The 21,138-nt window shown below is 42.8% G+C and overlaps 3 protein-coding genes across 3 annotated transcripts; 1 reads left to right on the top strand and 2 right to left on the bottom strand.

Annotated features, from left to right (window-relative positions):
* Positions 1 to 1,613: 1,613 nt before the first annotated feature.
* LOC102708780 (coatomer subunit gamma-1) lies at positions 1,614 to 9,519 on the bottom strand. The gene is made up of 18 exons (XM_006649602.3): positions 9,257 to 9,519; positions 8,402 to 8,499; positions 8,220 to 8,270; positions 8,032 to 8,145; positions 7,747 to 7,947; positions 7,571 to 7,672; positions 6,251 to 6,358; positions 5,935 to 6,165; positions 5,601 to 5,851; positions 5,323 to 5,494; positions 4,433 to 4,588; positions 4,298 to 4,348; positions 3,981 to 4,121; positions 3,698 to 3,892; positions 3,499 to 3,630; positions 3,242 to 3,415; positions 2,196 to 2,435; positions 1,614 to 2,063 (listed from the first exon to the last, which is right to left on the bottom strand). Exons 1-18 carry the CDS (start codon positions 9,336 to 9,338, stop codon positions 1,869 to 1,871), a joined length of 2,694 nt encoding a protein of 897 aa, XP_006649665.1. The 5' UTR covers positions 9,339 to 9,519; the 3' UTR covers positions 1,614 to 1,868.
* A 1,812-nt stretch (positions 9,520 to 11,331) lies between these two features.
* LOC102710575 (proline-rich receptor-like protein kinase PERK4) lies at positions 11,332 to 14,757 on the bottom strand. The gene is made up of 9 exons (XM_040522168.1): positions 14,648 to 14,757; positions 13,634 to 14,287; positions 13,031 to 13,516; positions 12,851 to 12,937; positions 12,662 to 12,732; positions 12,497 to 12,573; positions 12,252 to 12,396; positions 11,983 to 12,147; positions 11,332 to 11,876 (listed from the first exon to the last, which is right to left on the bottom strand). Exons 2-9 carry the CDS (start codon positions 14,187 to 14,189, stop codon positions 11,643 to 11,645), a joined length of 1,821 nt encoding a protein of 606 aa, XP_040378102.1. The 5' UTR covers positions 14,190 to 14,287; positions 14,648 to 14,757; the 3' UTR covers positions 11,332 to 11,642.
* Positions 14,758 to 18,224: 3,467 nt separating this feature from the next.
* Positions 18,225 to 20,840, top strand: LOC102710289. The gene is made up of 2 exons (XM_006651125.2): positions 18,225 to 18,829; positions 20,551 to 20,840. Exons 1-2 carry the CDS (start codon positions 18,253 to 18,255, stop codon positions 20,745 to 20,747), a joined length of 774 nt encoding a protein of 257 aa, XP_006651188.2. The 5' UTR covers positions 18,225 to 18,252; the 3' UTR covers positions 20,748 to 20,840.
* Positions 20,841 to 21,138: the final 298 nt, after the last annotated feature.

The following is a 21,138-nucleotide window of genomic DNA, read 5'->3' as shown; positions in this document are numbered from 1 at the left end:
ACTATTATGTCATTGGAAGGGTTTTGAGGGGAGACATTTCAATTCAAAGAAATAATTAAGTCATCTTGTTTGTACTTATCGGCAGAGTCACCTTTCGGCAGGTCGGACAACCACCCGCCACCATTTGTACTGTTGTTTTAAAGGAGTTTTACAAGATTGAAATTATTGTCATATTTCAAAGAGATCAACATTAGTTCTACCTTATGTTTTTTAATCCTTCGAGCGTCTTGTAATGCATTTATGACTCTCTTTCTCTCTTTATAACAAATCAAAATATTTTTATTTTGTAGATAAACCCTGATAAAGATGACATAGAGTTCATATACTCCCTTTTTATGTTAAAATCATTAACTTTTGAACTTATAATCAAGCCAGTCGTCTTATTTTAAAAAACATAATTATTATGTATGTTGTTATCACATATATTTATCATTAAGTATGACTTATACTTTTATATATCTATAAACAATTGAATAAGATAGATGGTCAACTAAAAGTCTAGCGGCATCAAACATAAAAATTAAAAGAGATTAGTATATTAAGATAAGAAGAAAAAAGTTACACCTAGTTTATTAGAAAAACTAAGCCCAAAAACCATATAACTATCGATAAATTAAAGAAAGGCGATAAAAACTCATAGATAAGTTGGATATAAAAGAGCACGTGGTCTTACAACTATTGAGGCCCGACACAAGTCGTCGTTAACAAACTCATCGCAAAGGACAAACAACTCCAACTTTTCATTTCGGACAACAAACTAAAGACTATGCATCCCTGATTGTGGAAGCAAGACCTTATAAATTAAAGCCTCCAAGGAGGAAAATAACAACAAATATGCCACTAACACTCATCCAGGAATCGAACTAAGTTTTCACGAAAAGAAGAGAGTCAGCATAGTAACACTTGCACGGAGGAAACAACTCCCACAAGCATCAATATAGTTGAAAACCTAGGCAAGACTTTTGCACACGACTTCAAAAAAGATGTTTAGAGATGCCAGAGCAATGGAATAGTGTTATTGTGGTCCATCTCTTCACACCGATGCATTAATTCTGATTCTAATACAACTCAAACATTACAGCGTTGCAAAAGGCAACCCACGCCTCCGTCTCCTGTCCATTCCCACAGTGGTTGAATGAAAGCAGCTAAGGGTTACCGTTGTGGAGCATATAATTTTTAAGTTGTATTTTATTTTTAAGACGTCATAGCACGTGTCTGAGTAACTTAAAAAGTTTTGCCTTTATTGAATCCAACAAAGTTATAGTTTTGTTTTATTTCCTTGCTGTTCACAAACTTGAAATAGGGTATCATTTTTTATTTTTTTTCGTATTCGAACTTCATGTCATCTGAACTTGCCTGTTAGCTGATTAGCAAAAAGTTTTGACTAGTGAACAACTTTTTTTATTCGAACTTCACGACATTTGAACTTGCGCCGTTGTGAAGAACTCCCAAGTTAGCATATCAGCTCAAACTAGTGAACACTGTTTTTTTTTAATTCTAAATTCACGCCATTTAAACTTGCGCCCTTGTGCAGAACTCCCTAAAGTTACCAGATTAGCTCAAACTAGTCACGACTTTATTTAATGGTTACTGTTAGTGTGACAAATCATAGCTTGTTCACCAATTAACTACCCAGTAAACAAGGGTCCAAAGAACGACCAAACCAAGCAGTGAACTCGACTACACAAGGGGCACGAAGAATGATACACACACTATTACACTACCTGAGCAAGAATATGCACGAGGCAGGAGCAGTCTTGTCTGTAAATATTGAGGCATCAACAGGTGTAATTTACTACTTTATCACAAAATGTGAAAATGCCTATCTACCGGCTCTACATTTTATATCAGGGGCCGTGCGCCCCGCTCTAGCCGCTGGCAACAATCTCGTGGATCTTGTCACTGACTTCGGGATCATCTGACCTGACGGCAAGCTTCATCGCCACTTCCTTAGGCCCGCTCAGTCCAAATGATAGCCTGACCAGAACCTTGACGTCGCCGACAAACACTCCAGACAGCAGGCAAGTGTGTGATCTTGCATTCTTTGGTACAGCCTCAGTGCCCTGCCAAAACATGCGTAGAGATTTAGCAACATATGAATTTCTCAACAAACAAATGATGTAGGGCCAACAACGATGAATAGACTTCACAGATGCCTGACTTTAGCTGATGGAGGGATAGAAGTGCATACTGACCTCACATGGCTGCATACCAAGGATACTAATAACAGCACTCACAGCTTCAGCCAAGCTCTCTCTAGCACCAAGTCCATACTCATCGACACGCTCGCTTTCTGGGTCCATATTTTCCCAGGCATTCCTAAAGTTGGACACTGCAACCCTCAGCATGTAATCAGCCGAAACAATTTCAAGGTCTTCTATCTGGTATTCATCCTCCACACCATCTTCATCAACTTCCCCAGTAGATGTGTCAACCTGAGAATAGGTTGGAGTGTTGATTCATATTTTCTAGGAAAAATAAATAGTCACAGAACAATAAAACAGCTTAAACAGAGAAAATGGTTACCCCAGTAGAGGGTACATGTTTGAAGAGTCTATTGGGAGAATGCCCGCGCACCGGTTAACCCGTGTGAACACTTTATATGTACAAACTTTCCATAGGCAAATTTTATATATACAATTTTAGTGTATAATCTTTGTAGATACAACTTTCTAACATTATATTTTTGAAGTAGATATTTTTTTCCTACTAGATACTTTATACATTAAGTTTGTTTCCATGCATAAGTTTTCTTTATATAAACTTTATGTATAAAGTTTATATATACTATAAAAAGTTTGTATGGATAAAGTTTGTAAGCATATAAAAGTGTTGGAGCAGGTTAACAGGCACGTGGGGGTTCGCCCATTAGACTGGCCCCTACGTGTTGATGCCTCAATTCAATTAGAAGTTTAAAACACAATGGCTTATAATCATTTAGACCATAGAACACTTCATTATTACTATATTCTTAATTTAATTTAGATTGTCAAACAGTGCTATGAACAAAGCGGAGCAGGTCTTTCATGAAGGATCCCAAACTCATTGAAGGTGAAAGAATAGTTTTGTGAGATCAGGAGGAAATTCACTTTTTCAGTACCAAAAGTCATAACAAATGGCCTAGACAGAAATTATAAAGTGTATTCAAAGCATATGATATAGAGTAGCCATACTTGAATTAGTATATCAAAGGATACTACTGTCAGCCATATCAGGATGTAAGATCACAAAAAACACCTACCTCTCTAGCAATGAACTTCAGCACATTTGAAAATTTTCCAGTAGCAGGAACATGTTCTGGCTTTTCAAAAGCAACGAAAATTTGCCCAGGGGAATCATAAGGCAAACTTCTAAGAGGCTTTGAACAAACTTCTGAAAACTCCTCAGCATCAGTGGCATCAACATAAACAATCACCTACAAAAAGTTGCATACAAATACAAAAATCTTCATTTTGAGTTGACAACTGTGCCTGCAAGAACTTAATTGTTTGTACTTACATTTTCTAGCAGTTGTTCGGGTATAGTGTTTGTACAGTTATACTGCAACACAACATGGCTTCCATATATGTGCTTAACCACATTAACCGCATATTCAGTCTCTGCCTCTGTCAGCTCCACAGGTTCTGAGGACTGGAGGAAAATAGAGGTTTAGAATGTGTGCCTGTTCTAAATTATTAATGGTATAGAAGCTACAAACCTTGAAGAGTTTTCCAAACCCAGAGAACTCAGGAATGGACGAGAGTATCTTCTGATAAGCATCAACAACCGGAACAGGTGCAGGGGCAGGTGTACTAACAGGTGGCTTCTTTCCAGGGGCCTTTTTGTCTTGAAGTGACTGTGATTTGACTTCTCTTGAAACCAAAGAAATATCAAAAGGCTCCTCAGAGGGTTCCTGGTAAGTTAATTGAAGATGTTAGTACACCATAGGGCATGGTAATTACTTAAAACATACAAAACATAGTGTTCATTGTAAAACATACATAGGTTTTAAGACTTGCTTCCAAGTTGGCAAGTGGCACATCAAACGATCCAAATAGGAATTCCTTCACATCCTTCTCAGTGTTACCTACAGCAACTTCACCACCAAGAGTTTGGATATAAAGTGTAGCACGATCACGAACCTATAACAGCAAAGGCCAATAAGACTTGTTAATGTTTCCAAATGACAAGTTGGTATCTTATAATAGGTGATCTTAGCAATAAACTCATAATACTGATAAAGCATACTCCAAGGTATGCATCTCACAGCAAAAAAAAAATGATAAATTGATAATAATTGTGTCGATTTGTGATTTACCTCATCATCAATGTCAAACAGGCAACGGCGCAAAAGAACAAAGATCCGAGGCTGAAACACAAAAAACATCCTAAATGAGCTAAGAATATGCAAAAGTGATCTGTAAACTAGAGCACATGATATGATTTGCCCTACCTTCAAGGCATCAACTAAGGCACCAAACTTTGCCAATGTACTGACAGCACTAGCACGAACAGTGGCATTTTCCAGTATCACACGATTGTAGATGTAACGTATATATCTGCTTGGATCTGATGTCCTTGGCCCTTCATTCCCCAAAAGGTGCAATATCTAGCAATAAAGAGAGAAAGGAGTTGATTTTTTGTTTCAAATGTTGATAAACAAGATCTACCTTTTTTGCAGAACGGGTTTGTGGCCTAGACTGCTAGACACCTAGTGGTTGCAGTGCTCTAGTAGCACCTACTAGCTACTGGATTCGACTCCCCTCAGGAGAAAATTTTCAGAGCTAGCTAATTTGAAAAAAGTTCACTTGTTGGCTCCTTGATTAAAACACATGTTAAGAAATGACCTATGGTGGGCTGGCCCTAGTGTACAGGGAAGGGGCCTCAAAGCACAGATTAAAGCCTGAACCATGGGGGCAGATCCATGTGTCAAGGGGCTAGTGTTCATGGCCTTTCTCGTCTGGCTTTGCCTGAGGTTTCTTCTTAGCTTGAAATCCATGGGAGCGGTCTTTCCCCTGCTGGTCATTTTAAGATCTGCTTTTTTGCGACGTAGTAGCAATTGGAATAGATTTAGAAAAATCATCAACAGTTGCTTTTTTTATCAATAGAAAGACCCTCAGTTTGTTATATGCCACGAAAGATGTCACAGTTTTTTTTTTTAAAAAAAAGAAAGCTATTGCATCAGCATTTGTTAGTCTACCTTGATTTTCAGTATATCAAACCGAAATCACCTTTTGACTCACCAACAACTATAAAGTAATAGTAACTAATTCATAGGTAACTGGAATATTGGAAGTTAACCAGTTATTGCTTAATCAACAACGGGTCGCTCATGTAATTTACCTGACTGGAAAGATATGTGAATTCACAGTCTTCAATGAACTCACAGAGATACAAAAGACCGATTTCTTTAGCATCTGGTATCTCACTGATAAGAGTTACTATTGAATCAACGATGGCCTTTTTATACTCAAAACCCCCTTCTTCTCTCAAACTGTTACTCAAAAAGTTCATCCTATAAAAGAAAAAACAATTAAGGGAGTTGGCAAAAGCAACCAATGGTCAAAACAAAATGCACTGGAAAATTGTATGTTATCAAGACTGAATTACGTTGCACCTACATTGAACGATACTTCAGGGGGAACTTAAGGCATAAAGATCGTATAGCTTCAACAACAACTATCTTGAATTCATCTGCTATGTCTGACATGAAATTGGTAATCTGTTTCATGAGGCGGTCCACGCTAGATTCATTGCCCGTTTTAAGAAGTGTAGTGATTGCCAGGGTTGCTATACTCCTATTCTGGTCTGACATGAGACTTTCCAAGTCCACATTGCAGTTTGTCACTGCCAAAGGGCGTGTCATAGCAACCTGCAAAACAGCAGGCAGATAAACATACAGACAAAAGCTGAGAGAATTTATTTGTTAAAGGTTAAGCATCATGCAGGGTTTACCTTGTTGAGTGTTCGGACAGCAGCAAATCGAAGGACAGGTTTGGATGAACTCAAAAATAACTGTAGAACCGCAATGGCTGGTGCTAATTCACGACTTGTCACATCCATCTCAGTTATTTTCCGTGCAGCCTCTAGAATCACCATTTCTGATTTATGTCTCAAACATGATTCCAGATAATCAAAAAATGGGCGATCACTGGTCTGTGTGTTCACGCTTGACTCACGTATTACCTAGTAAATCACCTTGCAATGTTTAGCAATTTACTTTTTCTTAATTTCAAGTTTCAGTAGAGGTATATATGCCTATATGGTTTACCTGGCTCGTGTAACGAATCAGAAGACATTGTGCAAGAGGTGAGCGGACCGCCCCCTTAGTCAAGCCAGAAACCATCTTGCTAACAGCTAAACGATCATTCTGTCTGATCTGGAAGTTAGAGAGATAACTAACTGAGCATCAGTTGATCAAGTGTCTGAGACTAAGATGCTAACTAACTCTGTTTCATAATGTAAGACTTTCTAGTATTGCATATATTCACATGGATGCTAATAAATCTAGACAATTTATGAATCTAGGCATAGCCATAACATCTTAAAATATGAAATGGATGGAGTACATCATACCATACTATTCCTTTTACATCCCATATGCAGAAAGATAAATCAATTTCTACACCACTACAGTTATTTTGAGATTTTGTAAAGTGGAGATCAATGGTATTTAAAGATGTTAGCCCAGCATAGCATATGACTAAAACTAGCATAAATGTACTGCAGCAACTGAAAATTGGGTGGTCATAGGTTAGTTCAGAATAGCTTTACTTCGGTGAGAGTGTTTGACCTAATAATTCCATTCTGAGAATGTGATATATATGTATGTTGACATCTCACGTATAAGTTAGTCATCAGGACTGGTAAACGAGCCATGAACTATTCCAAAACAATAAACTGCCAAGCATATGACCTGCCTGATAATGGCCTCCTGAATTGAACCAATAAGCTATCAAGTCAAACGGGGCAAACAAAGTGATTCAGGTAGACATTCTAATCATACTAAAGAAAGCTGTCCTAGAACATTTAAAAAGACTCAATGGTCAAAAGCTACAATATCAATTAACAAATTGATATTTCACCATTCCATCATTCAGTCAAACGATGAAAAATACTTTGATGTCCCCCTGTACCATCGGTCATCCAAATGTCTTTGAGACCCGAGCACAAAAAATATACAGCTAATGGAAAATTCATGCACAGATCTCAGAATGTGCCATGAGCCTATGGCACAAACCAAGGGCATAAAGTAGGATGGCAACCCGTTAAATGGTTAAAATTATCTCCCTCAAATGAGGTCATGCAGCTAAAGTGTTCAGTGTTCTTCCAAAGGCCATGATTGAACAGAGTTGTGCATAGTTTTGCTTTCGGAACTTGGAAGCAAGGCACAGAACAGCTGCCAGCTTCTTCGGTAGTGCTAGGTTACACCTCAGCAGTTCCATCCAGCAGGCCATAATGCATTCCAACAGAGTATGAGGCATACCATAACATCGGGCATTATAGCTTATCTCTCATTCATTTTCTATGCCTTTGTCTTTCTTATTGTCTTTGCATTAATTTGGGGAATGATCGATGAAACAAAATATACCTGGTGAAGAAGAGCAAGGCCATGAAATTGCACAAGTGCAGCTCTTGATTGAACAGCTTCCTGCACTTCATTGCTCCATCTTTTCACAATTTCAGGATTTGCCTGTACATAGAAAATCTAGTTAGTGACTTCAAAAAATAACTGTTTTTTTTTCTGGTATAGAACCATAGAAGTACCTGAAGCAGGTGGATGCCACTAACAAGAGCAGCGCTAGCAACCACAGGATTTTTATCAACAATAGCTTGTTTCAAGTATCTCTCGATTTGAGTAAGGAGGGTACCATCAATAATTCTGCAAAGAACTCTAATAGCGTTTGCACGGTACATATCCGTCTTGCTGTTCATATCTTTCATTAATGAGCTTGTGACTATGATAACCTGTTGTACAAAACTATAACAACTTAGAATGCCAATACAAGAAACAAGTTCAGATTCTTGGATCTAGAAACTGTTTCCTTTGACCTCATCTGATGATGGTGAAAGCTCTTTGATCATTAAATACACCAGCCGCCTAAGACCAGCATCCTTGGACTGGAACAGCTTCGTTACTGCAAAGAAAACTTCCGTGGCCTCCACCTGCATCAAAAGCAAATCCATCAGGGTATTGATGGCATAAGACAAGTTTAGTTGTACGAGTTGTAGTACCATACCTTCGTGAATGTCTCCCCTTGGTTAAGTAAATATAATAGCTTAGTGATGACCTGAGAAATTCCAAGACATATCAAGCAAAGAGAAAAATCAAAATAATGAATAACAAGAGGTTGAAGCATACAGTTGAACATAATAATCAAAATTATACAAAAATAACAGAGGTCATGTAAGCAACACTTACTTGCGAGCACCTTCTGGCGTCAAGCTGAGGATCATGGAAAGCCCTTGCCTCCTGCAGAACGGCTCCCTTCTCAATCCCAAAAAATGGTGAGTACTCAACTGCAAAAGCATCCACAGGCTAGTAATTAGTAAACAGGTAATAACTTGAAAGCATTTTAGTGCACTGACTGAATTCAATCTAAAACAAGAGACTCTATATAAAAGATCGAACTGCAACATAAAAATGAAATGCTCTGAAGTTAAGGGAAACACCACATGTAACCAGATTGCATCGTACACCATATTTGGAATTTTGGATCATACAAATTGACAGAACACATATATATGCTAAGTAATGGATCTGGATGCAACATTCGCGGCACAACTCCAATGACACGTGGAACGAAATGGTTCCAGCACACAGGAGCAACTGAGTCTCATCTCGCTATGGGATCACCAGTGGGGCCTCGGCGCCTCACCGACTGCAAACTAGAGGATGAACATAAAAGCAAAGTGCGTCCGCACCAAACGCCCAGAGAGGTGGAATTGCCGAATTGGCACTGTAATGCCGCAAAGGAGTGAGGAGTGCACTCCAGATCCAGGTACACGCAAGCTCTCCCACTCCAATTCTCAGGACCAAAGCCTGCAAACGGTTAGTCGGCAACTCATACTATTGGACAGCGAGAACTTCAAACAGGAGGTCCGCATAACCATCACCACCACCAACTCTCGCAGGACATGCACACGAGCCGAGATCCACCGCGAGACCCTGCCAGATCCGGCATCTCCGCCGGCGGCGGCTTCCAGATCGCACCGCGGACGGGACAAAGCTAATGAGAGGAGAGCACGAGGAGGAGGGGGGGGGGAGGGGACTAACCTTCTTCGTCATCGTCGTCCTTCTTCATGTAGGGCTGCGCCATCTCCGGGTCGGTGAGGTCACCGGCGAGGGAGCGAGGCATGCGACGCTCTGGGCAGGCGGCGGCAACCACCGAACCGTGGCGGGTGGTGGGTTTTTGAGGGCCGCCGAGGTGGTGGGCGGAGGCTTCGAGCGGAAGAAGAAGCTGCTTCCCCTTGTCGCGCCCGGATCCTACGCAACGGTGGCCGTGCGGTGCGGTGGTGGCCTGGCCGGTGGGGGAGCTCGGGACGGGACGGGACCGGCAGCTCGCTCGCGCCCTTTTTGCACTTGGGTCCCTCGGTCGAGTCGAGTCTATGGTGAGTTGGGCCGTGGTTTCGGTTACGACGTGGCTATGGGCTATGACCGACGCAACGGGCCAAGGCCCCGGTCTTCGTAATCTCGTTGGTGAGCCAAGGCCACCCGGCCCCGGGAGACGGCCTTTGGGCCCAACAGCCCAGTAGCGTCCTCGACCTCTCCAATGAATACCCTCGGCCCCACCGTTCTAGAATGGCACATATACAGACATATTTATTAGCTGACTCTCTCAATCGTTACATAAGTAAAATAGATGATATAAAGAAAAGAGAGGAAAGAAGAGAGAAAAGCTGGTGTCATGCATGTGAGGGGAGCTCACCAATGTTGCGCACTTGCGCGTGGGGAAGGAAGCTCATTAGTGACTCCAAAGCTAAGTGAGGAGAGGGAGCTCGCCAGGGCCAAGCCTAAGGAAGAATATCACCGAAGTCACTCCTGGAGAGGGTGCTCATCAAAGTCACAACTTGAGAAGAAGCTCAACAAAGTTGTGTCAAGTGAAGGAGGTCGCTAGAGCTGCACATAGAGAAGGAGCATCACCCTATCCAACTATCTTGGCATCAAGCTCGCCTTCTTCCTCGACCCTTTCCCTGGCGGCAATGAGCACCATCTCCTTGCCTATTTTCATCATCTCCGTGCTTGGGTCGGCGTTGAGCCCTCATGCTCGGCCTGCATTGACTGTCTCGAGAGTGTGTTTATCACCCTAAGAGTGATCTGATGACATGAGGGTCAAAATAACAACAATAGCTAACAGTGGCTTTGCCATTGAATCTAGCCAACGTGTGTCCATGATCATTGATTCGAAGAGAAGCGAGAGGAAGAATATGATGACTCAACATTGATGCCACGCAAGCAACCCTAGATGGCATGCCACATAGGCAAAAGTAGCAAATAGTTGAAAACACTTTGTCTCTAATGACAAATATACAAGGACAAACGTAAAAGTGACAATTTGTAAGAGTGACAAACAATTAAATCTCCCATGGCCAAAACCTGGGCAACTTTCACTCTATTTTGTCTAGTTTTGCGATTGATTGATCAATTGTAATTTTAGGAACCAATCAATTGACTGAAACAACCTTGGACCAAAGCATGGATGAGGAAATGAGGGAGAAGAAAGTAGTGGTGACTATCCAGTGACGGCAATGACCACTCCTAATCTTCAGTGGAAAACCTACGATTAGGGTTTCGGGGTTGGAGGCAGTGGGAGAGGGATATAGGGGTGGCAAGTGTGGCTTTCGAGGGATGGTCCAGTGGTGGAGGACCAACCATGAGTGATGGAAACGAGCAGGCGGCGCTGCCATTGACGGTGCCGAAGCTGTGGGGATGAAGGAGAGCGGTGATGGTTTAGGTGTCTCGGCAGCATGAGCCGACAGAGACGGGGAACAACGACGGGGCGGAGGCATGTCACTAGATTGGGAAGGGGGAGAACAGAGGGAGGGAGGAGCCCAAGAGGGAAGGGTGCTCGCCGGCGTCGTTGGCATCTCGTGACACTAGTGAGTGGGGACGAGGTGCACTCAAGCGTCGTTGGCGTCTCCTGACACTGGTGAGTAGGGGGCGGTGTGCTCAAGCAATGACGGAGCAGAGATGAAATCGATATGTAGCTACGAGCGGTAAGAACGGCGGGAGAAGTAAGGATATGATTACTGTTCATGCACAAATCTCAAGACAACCTAGACCATCTAAAAGTTGATTGATGGATTTATTTTTCCCTCAATCAATTGATCAATAGGCAGAACCAATTTTGTCATTCAAACCCACATTTTTACGCTATCCTTCAACAAAAGCCACGTTTTTAAAGTATCCCGTATCAAGTTTTGTCATTCAAGAATAGCACATTACACAGGAATACATCGGATACACCAGTAAATCGCAATATAATACAAACAACAAAGCGGTCAGACGAAACACTCGGTATGCAAATTTGCATAACCGTATCCCCCCAACACACAGCACGCCCCCCTGGGTTCCCATCAATTCGCCATATTGCGCACCACATTTTCGCACCCACGGAAGAAATGATATGCCTAGCTCGATGCCTCGGATCATATAATACCGGCTAGCGCTGCTGTTGCCGCCGGGCTCGCTCCCCGGAGTCGGCGCTGGACTGGGTCCCGTACTCGCTGCTGTCCTCGATGCTGCTCTCGAAAGCCACCTTCCTGAACTTGCTAATGTTGGAGGCGTAGTTGCCGGAGTCGTAATCCGTCCCCCCGCTGAACATCATGCTCTGCCCGGGCTTCACCCCTTCGTTCAGGTCGTCCAGCGACGCGTCGCCCTCCAGCGCACGGACAATCTGCGCATGCGATAGCGGCAAGGAAAGAAAAAAGCAATTCTTATGTTGCGTTGAATGAACCAACCAAGGTGATGATCATTCGTGAGGTGTGTGTGTGTGTCTTCACCTGCTTCATCTTGGGGCGGCGCTTGGCGGAGTGGCGGACGGCGGCGGCGGCGCAGGCGGCCATGCGCTCCAGCTCCGAACCGTCGAGCCTGTTGTCCAGGCGCTGGTCAACCAGCTCGTCGAAGCTGCCGCCCTCCGATAACGCGCGCGCCAAGAGGGGCCTCGCCTGTCACAGCCAACGCGAACCGGCCGGCCGCCGCCGGCGTGTCAGAGCCAGCCAAGGATATGGTTTGATTTGGGAGGGAGCTGAGGGAGTGTGACGGCGCTCACCCAGTCGACCAAGCTGTCCTCCATGTAGTTGGTTGGGTCGACCGGTCGCCGGCCAGTGATCAGCTCGAGCAGCATGACGCCGAACGAGAACACGTCTGACTTGTCCGTCAGCTTGCCGCTCGACGCGTACTCTGGAGCCAGATACCTACACGCAACAGGCCGCACGGGTAAATAGCCGGAGTCAACATCTGTACACGCTGGTTGGCTATGCAAGCAAATGAACCACGGAGTGATGTGTCACTAACCCGAAAGTTCCCATGACGCGCGTGGAGACATGCGTGTTGGTGTCCGTGGTCAACTTGGCAAGCCCGAAATCCGCAACCTTGATGGCAAAAAAGTTTCAAATAACTTAGCACTAGTTCAATCTTACTCGTAGCTTAACTTGGTGTGTTGAGTCCTTGGTTGATTACCTTAGCCTCGAAATTCTCGTCCAAGAGGATGTTAGCCGCCTTGATGTCACGGTGGATGATCCTAGGATGGCCTTCAATTCGTGCGTGACAACCACAGTGCAACAATCAGATTCGTTAGAGAAAGACACACTGGATCCGGTCCTGCGGATTGCGAAACGATCGACGGGGTAATTAAATTCGGGAGCTTACAATCTTCGTGCAGATAAGCGAGGCCCTTGGCTGAGCCGAGCGCGATGGCGAGCCTCGCCGGCCAGTCCATCACCGGCACGCCCTTCCCTGCACGCAGCGGGCACACGCACGCATGTGTCAGAATCGAACAGGAATCGCACGGACGCCGCGCATGTCTAGGAAATGGAGAAGGATGGAGACCGTGGAGGTGGTGCTCGAGGGTGTCGTTGGGGACGAACTCGTAGACGAGGAGGCGCTGGGACGAGCCGGCGATGCAGTAGCCGACGAGGGAGACGAGGTGGCGGTGGTGGACGCGGCTGATGATCTCCACCTCGGCCTGGAACTCGCGCTCGCCTTGCCCGCTTCCGGACTTGAGCTGCTTCACGGCGACCTCCTTGCCGCTGCCCGGGAGCACGCCCTTGTACACGTAGCCGAACCCGCCCTGCCCCAGCAGGTTCGCCGACGAGAACCCGCCCGTCGCCGACGCCAGCTCGTCGTACGAGAAGGAGCTCTTCGAGAACCCCAGCGTCATGCCCGGTGATGGCGGCGGCAGCGGCCCCGTCCCGTGTGATCCGCTCATCTCCCCGCTCGTCGGCGGCTGGCCCGGCGAGTACTGCGGGTGCCAGCCGCCGCCGTGGTCCACGCTGTTCTGCCACTTGGGCATGCTGTTTGCGTAGTACACGTTCCCTGCAATGCATGCATGCAAGAGCGCGTGTGCCCCAACGTCAAACTACACAAGATCTATCTCACGGCGAGCGCCATGGCCGGCGCGCCATGCCTTGCATCGTGTGTAAATGTGCTTACCTTTCTCGTCGGTGTAGTACGGCATGTGCATATGCGGCGGCCTCTTCTTCTTTTTCTTGGCGCAGCACACGCACGAGACGATGGCCAGCAGCAGGCCGAAGGCCAGGACCCCGATCACAATGCCGGCGACAACGCCGGCCATTGGCGTTGCGCCGTTGCTGCTGCTTTCGCTCTCGCCACGGCTACTCGAGACGCCTCCTCCCTTGGAGCTCCCGCTCCCCGAGGAGGAGCCACCGTCGCCGCTATGCTTCGGAGCCGGCGGGGACGGGACGGCCTTCGTCGCTGGCGGCGAGCCTTGCAACGGGGGGGACCCGCCGGCACCTGCTGGTGGCGCCGACTGCGGAGGGGAAGGTGGCGACGATGGAGAGCCCGAGGAATTGGTCGGTGGGGGCGACTGCGTGGACGGTGGCGGGCTGGAAGGAGGCGACGACGACGGCGGGGACGACGACGTGGACGTGGAGCTCGGCGGTGATTCCGTGGAGCTAGAGCTATCCGCGGTTGTCGGTGAATCCATTCCATCTCCATCAAACAGGTTATTTAGCGGGGAATCGTCCATTTTCTATACAGGACGTCGAGACGGAGCTGATGATGAAGACGATTCCAGCTGTTGTTCTTGAATGTAAAGGTGCGCCTCCCCCTCGTCGCGATGAACCCCTGCAAAAATATGGGAGAAAAAGATGAGCTTTATGTAAAAAAAAGAAAAAGAGAAGCAATGCATAGTCATTGGAGAGCATAGTTGGGAATCTGAGGATGTCCACGCACGCATTCAAAATTACACGCTGAAACGCATTCCCATTTTTCGCTTGAGAAAGTAAGATAGCTCATCCGCAGTTTATCTCACATGTTAGAATCAGGATCGACTGAATAACCACATTTCATAACAGAAAAGCAAACGCCATTAAAAAGAAATAGTGGTTTATGAAACTGGAAGTGAGATCGAATACAGCATCCTGGAAACCAAACCAAGAGACAAGAATCTAAAAAGCCATGAAACTGAAGAATCGACATTTTTACCTTCCTTTTCCCTGTTCTTTCTGCGAAAGAACAGAAGGGGTTGAAACAGAATTGGGGAGGGAAAAGGAAGTAGGCTTCAAAGGGTTGGTTTCGTCACATTGCCCAACCTCCACCGCACCGCCTCGCCACATTTCTTGGATGCAGTCTCTTTATATTTTCTATTTTTGGTCTCCATGCCAAATGGGACGTTGTCAACCAGACAACCATTGGAGCTCAGCTGACAAACAGCACTGCCATTGGTGGTCTAGGGAGCTTCTGTATATTTACCATGCGAATGTTTTGCGTCATGTAAATTTCTTTTAGTCATTCCAATATAGATACAGTAATAGAAATTGCATGAACATAATCTTGGATCAGTAAAAAAAGAAGAGCGCTGAGACTGAATATTAGTTATCGTCAAACAACTAATGTCCGTTAGGTATGGGCAAAAAAAATCGAACCGAGATACACAAACCGAGAAGACTAAGAACAAGAAATTCTGTCGTCATTTCGGTCGAAGAGAGTGATTGGCCAAATTTTATTTAGTCAATTCGGTTAGTCCCCTAGGTTAACAAAGACCGAAAAAACTAAATTAACCAAAAAATCCCAATGCAACCTACAATCTGCTAAGTTAAATAGGATTAAATTCTAATTTTCACATCTATACTCCTTTTAGGCATGCAAACCAGTTAAAGTCTTTACTCAGACTTTCTTGCTATTTTAAGGATTTTTGTGTTCAAAATTTCCATGATCTTTTTTTTTGCATACATGAAGCTATCGTTGAATTTCAGTCATGACAGAGACCAAATTGTTTGGTGCTAATCTTTTTCTTAAGACTGATCGGTCCTAAGTTTCTAGTGATCGAAATTTAGTTGAAGACCGAAACCGAATTGTTCGGTGCTCATCTTTTTGTCAAGACAATCGGTTCTGAGTTTCTAGCGACCGAAATTTAGTTGAAGACCAAAAGAGCAGGACACCAAAATAACTGTATATCCACCCATAATGCCCATATAAGAAAACATCATTGAAATCGGTCAATAAGGTAGGGACGTTTCAAGCAAGCAAATACAGCAATAGTTTAAATAGTAGATTTTGCTCAAAGATAACAAGTGTCCCAAATAAAGAAGAGGGGCTCGTGGCAATCCAAAGCAGCACAATTAGATTAGAATAAGATAAATACTTCACTTACATAAACTAGAAGGAAATGGACATTCAAATTACTCATTTTCAGGGTTAGACAATAAATGTTTTGGAGCATTGGACAATGCATGCACTTGCAGTGTTCCAAATTCATGCATAAAAGTATAACGCATTGTCTAAGGGTGTGTTTGGTTGGCTGGACTTTTCTGGATGGCTGATAACTGCCTAGTTTTTTTATATGTTTGTTTCGTGAACGAAGCTGGATATGGTGGTCCACGAGTGTACAAGAAAATGCATTGCACAATTCTGATTAGGCATGAGCTTTTGCTTGATGCGTCATCCGAATTTGTTTAATAGAAACAACAAGAAGCATCAGAAACATGCCAACATAAAAGCATTAAATACGATATATGCTTACAAATTAAATATATAACTTACACTAACATATTAGTGTTACTGATGCGTTACAACGGAATTTTATTTAAAACATATTATTAGCATGTTCTTGAAGTAAAATTAATAAAAATGGTCTGATATATAAGCCTCACTTATTTTTTTTCAAAAAATATGAGGAGGTTAGTGGTGGGATAGGTGAAAGATTCATCATTGCTACTGCTTCTCTTTGTAAAAGTATAGATTAAATAGAAAAGGAAGAACCGAGTGTTCATGAAGAGAAGGGCAACACTGCAAGAGATGGTCAGCCACGTCATCGATGAAATCTGGACGTGGCGAGTAAGCGGAGCAAAAAGGACTCACATCGCTAGCGCCGTGTAACCTGAGTAGCACCTAACCCAATCTGTAATTGGCATTGTAAGATGACCACGCCAAACTTGGCGCCATGTAGCTCCACCCTGTACCCATCACAGTTCTCTCTGCCCTATGTCCTACGTGAATGGAGATTATTATACACGTTTTCTCGCTATCTTCCTAATACAAATATACCCTCGATAGCTCTTTGAATTTAATTTTGAAGGTTTTTCTATGGTTTATTTTTTAGTCTTAGGCTTTAGATCGCTAAGTACAGTTTCAATGGAAGAAACCAACATGGTTGCCATAGTACAATAAATCATCTATATAAACTAATTTTTATAATAGAGATGTCTTTGAGTAATAATGGTTTTCTCTTTCTTTCTCGTAACTCTATAGATTCCACTAATGGTAAGCATGACACATACTCACTAGAAACTAGTGGTTTCTCTCCAATGATGAATTTATGGTTTCTTGATGCATTGGTTGAAGAGAAGACTCGATTTCTTCGTGAGGTCAGTCTTAATGCATATTTCATAGGGTGTCATTCATATTAAATAGGATATCACATCAGCAAAATTGCTGACTTGACAGAGTCAATAAATGAGAGGGTTTCATGAGACGAGAGAGGAGTTTCATCCCCATGAAACTAATCTGACTCGAGTTTCATCCCCATGAAACTAATCTGACTCGATTACCTAGTTTACAGTCTTGGTAACTATGCTATGAAACTATGCATTGAGACTGGCTTGATGAAACCATTTCTAAGCTTTTCTTTCTTTTTCTTTATTAATTATGTTTTCATGTCATCATTTTACTTATGTGATAAGTTATTTAATAATGATAGAAACCACCATTAATGTACCATTGGGACTGCCTTAATATGCTAATATGAAATTTCATAAATTATTTTTAATTTACAAATATGTTGAACAATCAATGTAACTTTCCTCGTTGCGTTTTGTAGATGAATATGAAGATGAAAAATTTTCTTTTTTATAATTATTTAATAGTATAAATGATACATTTAATTAGTATAAAGTTAAAAAAATCTACTCTATAAATATGAAATGATGAACTTTTATACTAATTTTTTAGCATGTGCATAAACACCGATAGTGGGATAATTCAAACTTTGGGCATAGAGATCCGTGTAATCAAGTCCAACCCCTATCTTTTTGTCTTCTTATGCTTTTAAGCTAAAATTTAAATTTTTAATCTTAAATTTAGAGTTGATTTTGGGGCTTTTAATCCTAAATTTATTTTCTGGCCTTTGTTTTTAGATCGCTAATAATACGTATATAATAGTTTAATCTCAAAGTATTGTTCGTTTTGCAAATATGTCGATCGGCTTTCACAATCATCTTGTTCTCTTGCATTTCACTCGTACGATTTCTTTGCCACACGTTGTGTCGAAAAAAAATTGGAAATACTTCCCTCCATCTTTCCAAACCGTGATTAGTTCTGTCCAACCATTTGAATTTTTGAATCGCCATGTAAAAAAAAAACTCTGAAAAATTGGATGGTTGGTCATGAACCATGAGCACCAAACCCTAATAAACAGGCCGTGAGATTTGGTAGAAGCCCATAACTCCTATACCAGTTGGGCTGAGTTTTGAAGGGCCCATGGTTTCGGAGGCCGGCCCTTGTAGTGACTACCCTTCTCTCTTCCGATACTGCACTGCCGATACCCTCGTCGTCGTCTACCTTTCCACCCTCCATCCTCCTCCGTCCTGGCTATGGCCTCCGTCTCCCTCTCGTTGGCGCTCTCCCCTCTTCTCCTCCCAGCCCCGCGTCCCCGACGCCAGTCGCGACCCATCAACCCTGGGATTCCTAGGCGCCTACGGCTCAGCCTTGCGCACGGCGCACCTTCCCGTTTCGCTGGCCCGGTAGCCGCAGCCCCGGACGGCGTAGCCATCGCGGACGTGGTGGAGAAGGACTGGTCCTTCCTTGATGCGGCCGCGGCGGGTGGAGGCCTCCTACGCGCGCTCGCGGCGGGGGAGCTCTCCCCCGCGTCGCGCGTGCTGGCCGTGACGCCCGCGCCGTCCTTCGTGGCCGCGCTCCTCTCGGGGACCCCCTGCCAGCTCCTGGTGGCCGCGCACGAGTCCCTGTACGTGCTGGCGGGGATCAAGGAGGGGCACGACGAGGTGAGGTGCTTCCACTTGGAGGGAGGGGGAGGCGGCAGGGGAGGCGGAGTGGTGGAGGCCGTGCCGGAGAGGTTCAACGCGTTCGACGCGGTGTTCGTCTGCTACCTCCCCGGAATGGGTGTCTCGGTCGCCGCGCTGCTCAAATCGCTGGTCAAGAGATGCTCCAAAGGTGAGATTTTCTCATACTGATATGCTATCTTATCTCTGTGTTGTTTTGCAATCATTGGAGTGTCAGCCTCTATATTTTCCTCACTTAACTGGAGGCTTAAATATGAAGAGCCTAGTGGCCTGGATGATGAGATGAGGGTTTAGTGGTTTATATCAACGAATTCGTGTGTTCCTGCTTCTGAGGGTGTATGTGATGCTTAAGATAGAGTAGATATTAGGAATACTTCTTTTATGGTTACAATTTGGTATTGGTGTCAGTGTGTGTATGAAGTGATCCAATGGTGAATGGTCAGACTATACTGTATTTCTATGAGAACAATGCTAGGAGTACTAGGTAACCTGTTGCCTTGCCATATAACTGCTTTAAATTTGATGTGCTGGTTTATTATTGATAATGTCCTATATTATATGTTCAGATGATTTAATTTGGTTGGAACAATACTGAAGCAACGTATAGTAAAGCCAAACAGGCATACGTGATACGTGTGCATATACTGATGAAGTTTTGTTCCTTTTGTGTGGTTAGTCTAGTTTTAAATCCTAGTTGTACATTAATTATAGATGGTGTTTGTTTCATGGAACACATTAGCTCAATTCACTGACTAGTACTACCTCCGTTTTTTTAATCTGACACAGTTAGCTTTTGGATCTACATTTGATCATTCATCTTATTTAAAAAATTATATAATTATTAATTATTTTATTGTGATTCATTTTATCATAAAAGGTACTTTAAGCATAATCTATAATTTTACATATATGCACAAAAAAATTGAATAATATGAATGGTCAAACGCAAATATAAAAGTCAACAATATCAAATAAAAATCACCGGAGGTAGTATTTGCTCAGCATTGCTCTTTAAAAGGAACTTAAAGTTTTCATGGGGTGATTGCTAACCGTGTTGCTTTATACTCCCTACTGTCCTAGATATTTGACTTTTAGAATACGATTTGGCCAAACTTTTAAAATTCTAACAATTAACTTTATATTAGAATAGGTTAATAAAATTTAATAAGCTAATGATATCATGGTAGTACGTTTCGAGGCAAAACTGTATGATTTTCTTTTGTCTTTAAGCATTTAACAAATTATTGATTGTCGGAGCTTTTTTAAATTTGACAATATCTTGTCCCAAACATCAAATATTTTTTACCGGAAGGAGTAGGTGCTTTTTGTTTCTTCTTTTGCGTCTGAGAATTGAATCAAGCTATCAAAATGTTTTTATTCTTAGTAAAATAGAAATTAGTATTTATCTGTCCTTTGGTCTTATTATATTACCTCCATTACACATTATAAGATTCTCTAACCATCCCTAGATTCATATAGATGCTAATAAATCTTTATACATATATAAAACATATTGATTGATCTTTGAATCTAGATAAGGCCAAAACGTCTTATAACATGGAACTGAGAGTATGGTTTTTCGCTTCTCCTTGCCTCCTCTAACCCAACTTCTCACATGGCTCTTAGATTAGCTAGCTTAACTCGGTGCTTCATATTAGTAGGACATTATCAAGGCTATCAATCATTACTCATCAGTCGCACCCTACTTTAGCCAAATTCATGAACGTCAACTTGTCAGGGTGTTTCATGTTTTGAGGTCATTCTGATATGCTGTGATTTTACATTTTACTACCTGAATGTTTATTGTATGCAAAACAATTTTTCGTCTCAACACAAAAATTGAATTGAAACACCGTATTCCATTTGCCCTAGGTGGAAGAGTTGTCATCTTCTTGGATCAAGGACGGCAGAATTTGGAGCTACATCGCAGGGAATATCCTGAAGTTGTAACGGCTGATTTGCCTACTAGGTCTTCTCTGGAGAAGGCTACAGCCGGTAGCAAATTTGAAATAGTAGAGTTTGTTGATGAGCCTGCTTTGTATCTTGCTGTTTTGGAGTTTCAAGGATGAACTTGTTGAAAACAAAAAATTATATATACATGTTATCATCCGTGCCCGCAAGAATCAAATAGTCTGTAGATATGCAAGAAATTATCTCAAAGTAAATGATCTTTATGGCAGCCAAGTTGGCATATTTGGTTCTGAGGAATTTCATGGGAGTTTTTGAGGAAATGAACTGTTTTCCGCGGGGGTCATCTTTTTGTTTTTTCGTGGGAAAAAACCAAAATACATATTTGTAAATGAAAAATAATTTATGAATAAAAATTTTATACAAGTATTTCTAGTGATCTAAAAGTTAAGGCTAAAAGATAAACTATAATAAAAAACCTTAAAATCATCTTTAAATTTAAAATTTAAGTTTTGATTTATAAGCATAAATAAAAGTCAAAAGATGAGAGCA

This window comes from Oryza brachyantha, chromosome 3 (assembly GCF_000231095.2).
Source record: "Oryza brachyantha chromosome 3, ObraRS2, whole genome shotgun sequence".
NCBI classification, from domain to species: domain Eukaryota; kingdom Viridiplantae; phylum Streptophyta; class Magnoliopsida; order Poales; family Poaceae; genus Oryza; species Oryza brachyantha.
The sequence above is the reverse complement of the archived record's forward strand: the minus strand, read 5'-3'. Positions and strand labels throughout refer to the sequence as shown.

Bases quoted from the DNA above. Each gene is read 5' to 3' on its own strand.
- LOC102710575 (XM_040522168.1), bottom strand. From the start codon at position 14,189: ATGGACGATTCCCCGCTAAATAACCTGTTTGATGGAGATGGAATGGAT. The intron at 13,517-13,633 runs GTAAGCACATTT...CATGCATTGCAG, and splicing joins GTACTACACCGACGAGAAAG to GGAACGTGTACTACGCAAAC. The intron at 12,574-12,661 runs GTAATCAACCAA...TTTGCCATCAAG, and splicing joins ACGAGAATTTCGAGGCTAAG to GTTGCGGATTTCGGGCTTGC.
- LOC102708780 (XM_006649602.3), bottom strand. From the start codon at position 9,338: ATGCCTCGCTCCCTCGCCGGTGACCTCACCGACCCGGAGATGGCGCAG. The intron at 8,271-8,401 runs GTAAGTGTTGCT...GGAATTTCTCAG, and splicing joins ACGCCAGAAGGTGCTCGCAA to GTCATCACTAAGCTATTATA. The intron at 7,948-8,031 runs GTCAAAGGAAAC...TTTGTACAACAG, and splicing joins TTTCACCATCATCAGATGAG to GTTATCATAGTCACAAGCTC.
- LOC102710289 (XM_006651125.2), top strand. From the start codon at position 18,253: ATGGCCTCCGTCTCCCTCTCGTTGGCGCTCTCCCCTCTTCTCCTCCCA. The intron at 18,830-20,550 runs GTGAGATTTTCT...CATTTGCCCTAG, and splicing joins GGTCAAGAGATGCTCCAAAG to GTGGAAGAGTTGTCATCTTC.